The following is a 2,873-nucleotide window of genomic DNA, read 5'->3' as shown; positions in this document are numbered from 1 at the left end:
GATAAGTTTCAGTTTCTTCCTTTGTTTTTATTTGTTTAATTAATTAATATTTTTAATATTAGTTATATTTTATTAAAAAATTAGTATTTAATTTATTATATCCTAAAATCAAATAAAAAATATACTTATATTCCTTTTTATATTTTTTGTAATTTTATAAATTTATAACTTTTATCCTATTTTAATTTTTTTATAATTTTTAAAATAATTTTTAAATTTTTTATAATTTTTTACATTTAAAAAGTTCCAGCGGTGCAAGACCACACAGCAAAATATCCCCACAAGTAAATATATATAATACCCTCTTGAATTTCATTTTCTGATTCCCAATTAAAACGTATTTTGTCTTTTGCAATCTGCACCCCAAAACCGCCATGGACAGAACAGAAAAGCTTCACATAGCTATGTTCCCATGGCTAGCTTATGGTCATACAATGCCGTTTCTCGAGGTTTCCAAATTCTTGGCTCAAAAGGGTCATCGAATATCCTATATTTCCACCCCTAAAAATATTAGTCGCCTCCCTAAACTTCCCCCACATCTGTCCTCTAACTTAAGTTTCGTCGAGTTTTCTCTTCCCCATGTGCATGGCTTACCTCCAGGAGTTGAGGCCACTTCTGAGGTACCAATCGACAAAGTCCCTTACCTTAAAAGGGCATACGACAAGCTTCGAGACCCTTTAACTGACTTCCTCAAAAACTCAAACGTCAACTGGATAATCCATGATTTTGCACCTTACTGGTTACCTGGTATTGCAGCTCCATTAGGCGTCAACTTGGTTTTCTTCAGCATATTCAATGCCAGCACGTTTGCTTTCTTAGGTCCACCATCAGCTTTGCTCGGTGATCGCCGGAAACGACCGGAAGATTTCACGGTCATCCCTGAGTGGATAGATTATCCTTGCAACAACATAGCTTTCAAGCTACATGAGATGGTGAACCACCAACAGTGCATGGATGACGACGTGTCTGATTTCCAACGGATTGGACGACTGATTCAAGGTTGCCAATTTGTAACCATGCGCACCTGCTTCGAGTTCGAACGGGACGCGATTAAATTGCTTATCAAGCTTTACCAGAAACCTGTGGTTCCGGTAGGCCTGTTGCCTCCGTTGTTATCACTGCCATCAAACGAGGATAACAAATGGGAAGCTATAAAAAGCTGGCTTGACAGCGAAGGAGAGAAATCGGTTCTCTATATTGCTCTTGGTAGTGAAGTGAATCTAAGTGAAGAGTCCATGCACCAATTGGCATTTGGGATAGAGAAATCCAACTTGCCCTTCATTTGGGTGGTAAGGAACCGTCCAGTGGGTGAAGGGCAGATGAATGACATAATTCCTCCAGGGTTCGAAAAACGAGTGTCTAACAGGGGCTTAGTGTTGAGGGATTGGGCTCCTCAGTTGCAGATATTAGCCCACTCTTCTGTTGGGGGTTTCTTGACTCACTGTGGTTGGAGTTCCATAATCGAGGCACTCAAGTACGGTCGAGCTTTGATCTTGTTTTCTGGGGCAAGTTCGGATCAAGGGTTGAACGCTAGGTTGTTGCATGGCAAGAAGGTTGGGTTAGAAATCGAGAAAAATGAAGTGGACGGTTCGTTTACAAGCGACTTGGTGGCTGCAACCATTAGGCGGGTGATGGTGGAACCAGAAGGTGAGGTGTTTAGGGCAAACGCGTGGGCAATGAGAGAGATTTTTGGCAATGAAGATTTAAGCAACAATTATTTGAATGAATTCACTCGGTTCATTGAAGAGTTTTCAACATCAGCTTGTCATTATTAGGTTTACGTGGGAATGGCTTTCTGGTAAAAAAAAAAGAAAGAAGTATCCTAGAAAAAAGTTGTGTTAATGTTGTTTGTGGCAAAATAAAGTTACATCTACATTATTGTTACATGTTAAGTTTGTTATTAGGTATAAAATATTCACTAATAATACATTAAATCCACATCAAAATATTATTCTAAAATCTACGTGAATGAATGTTAAAATTTATTTTCCATTTCACAAACCGCTATTGCATTTAAATACATACTTAATGATTTAGTCTTAATTCATTTGATAAGAGTATTGTTATTATAAATACGTAAATTCAAGTATTTGAAATATATTATTCTTCTATTTATAAATTGAATAATTCTAAATATCATATTAAAAACAAAAATATAATCAAAATATTCCAATTGAAGCATACAATTCCAACTCCAATTATTGTACTTATTATCAGATTATTTTATTTGCTAAAGTATTTTGATTTTATATATCTCATTCCAAGATAAAGAAGTATACAATTCTAATTCCAACTCTACTCTATTTGTTAATTGTCAAAATCAAAGATTAATTTAAGTCGAATTTTTAAAATTAAATATTAAAATATGTCGTAAGTTGTTATAAGTTTAATATTTAATATTTATTTTAAAATTTTAATTTTATTATCTTTTAATTTTAAAATTTAATTCTAATTATGTAATAATTTTTATTAAATTTACTTTTATAATATTTTGAAATTAAAAAAACTTAATTGAAAATCTAATTCCAACCCCCACTGAATTGTCAATTGTGGCTTCTATTGACTTTTCATGCCGTCTACGATTCTAAATCAAAGACTACTTCGATTTTGTTGAATTTTTTAATTTTAAAATTTAGTGATGTAATATGGCGGCTCCCTAATATATTATTAAAAGGTTTTCTTATAAAACTAACCTAAAACCATTAATTATGTAAATGACTTATTTTTAAATAAAATATGTAAATAATTTAAATTCAACAGTAAAAATTTGTGGAGTCAAAGTGTTTGGCGCTACTAATATATCATGTTACAATCGAGATAAAAAAATTAATCTTTTAGTGGAGCCATATAGAATAACGCTACTGTATAAATAT

General features: G+C 32.9%; 1 protein-coding gene across 1 annotated transcript; it reads left to right on the top strand.

Annotated features, from left to right (window-relative positions):
• The first annotated feature begins 292 nt into the window (after positions 1–292).
• Positions 293–1,884, top strand: LOC105783687 (UDP-glycosyltransferase 91C1). The gene has a single exon (XM_012609276.2). It carries the CDS (start codon positions 375–377, stop codon positions 1,773–1,775), a length of 1,401 nt encoding a protein of 466 aa, XP_012464730.1. The 5' UTR covers positions 293–374; the 3' UTR covers positions 1,776–1,884.
• The last annotated feature ends 989 nt before the right edge of the window (positions 1,885–2,873 follow it).

This window comes from Gossypium raimondii, chromosome 13 (assembly GCF_025698545.1).
Source record: "Gossypium raimondii isolate GPD5lz chromosome 13, ASM2569854v1, whole genome shotgun sequence".
In the NCBI taxonomy this organism is placed as follows: Eukaryota; Viridiplantae; Streptophyta; class Magnoliopsida; order Malvales; family Malvaceae; genus Gossypium; species Gossypium raimondii.
This window is presented reverse-complemented; position numbering and strand designations above follow the sequence as displayed.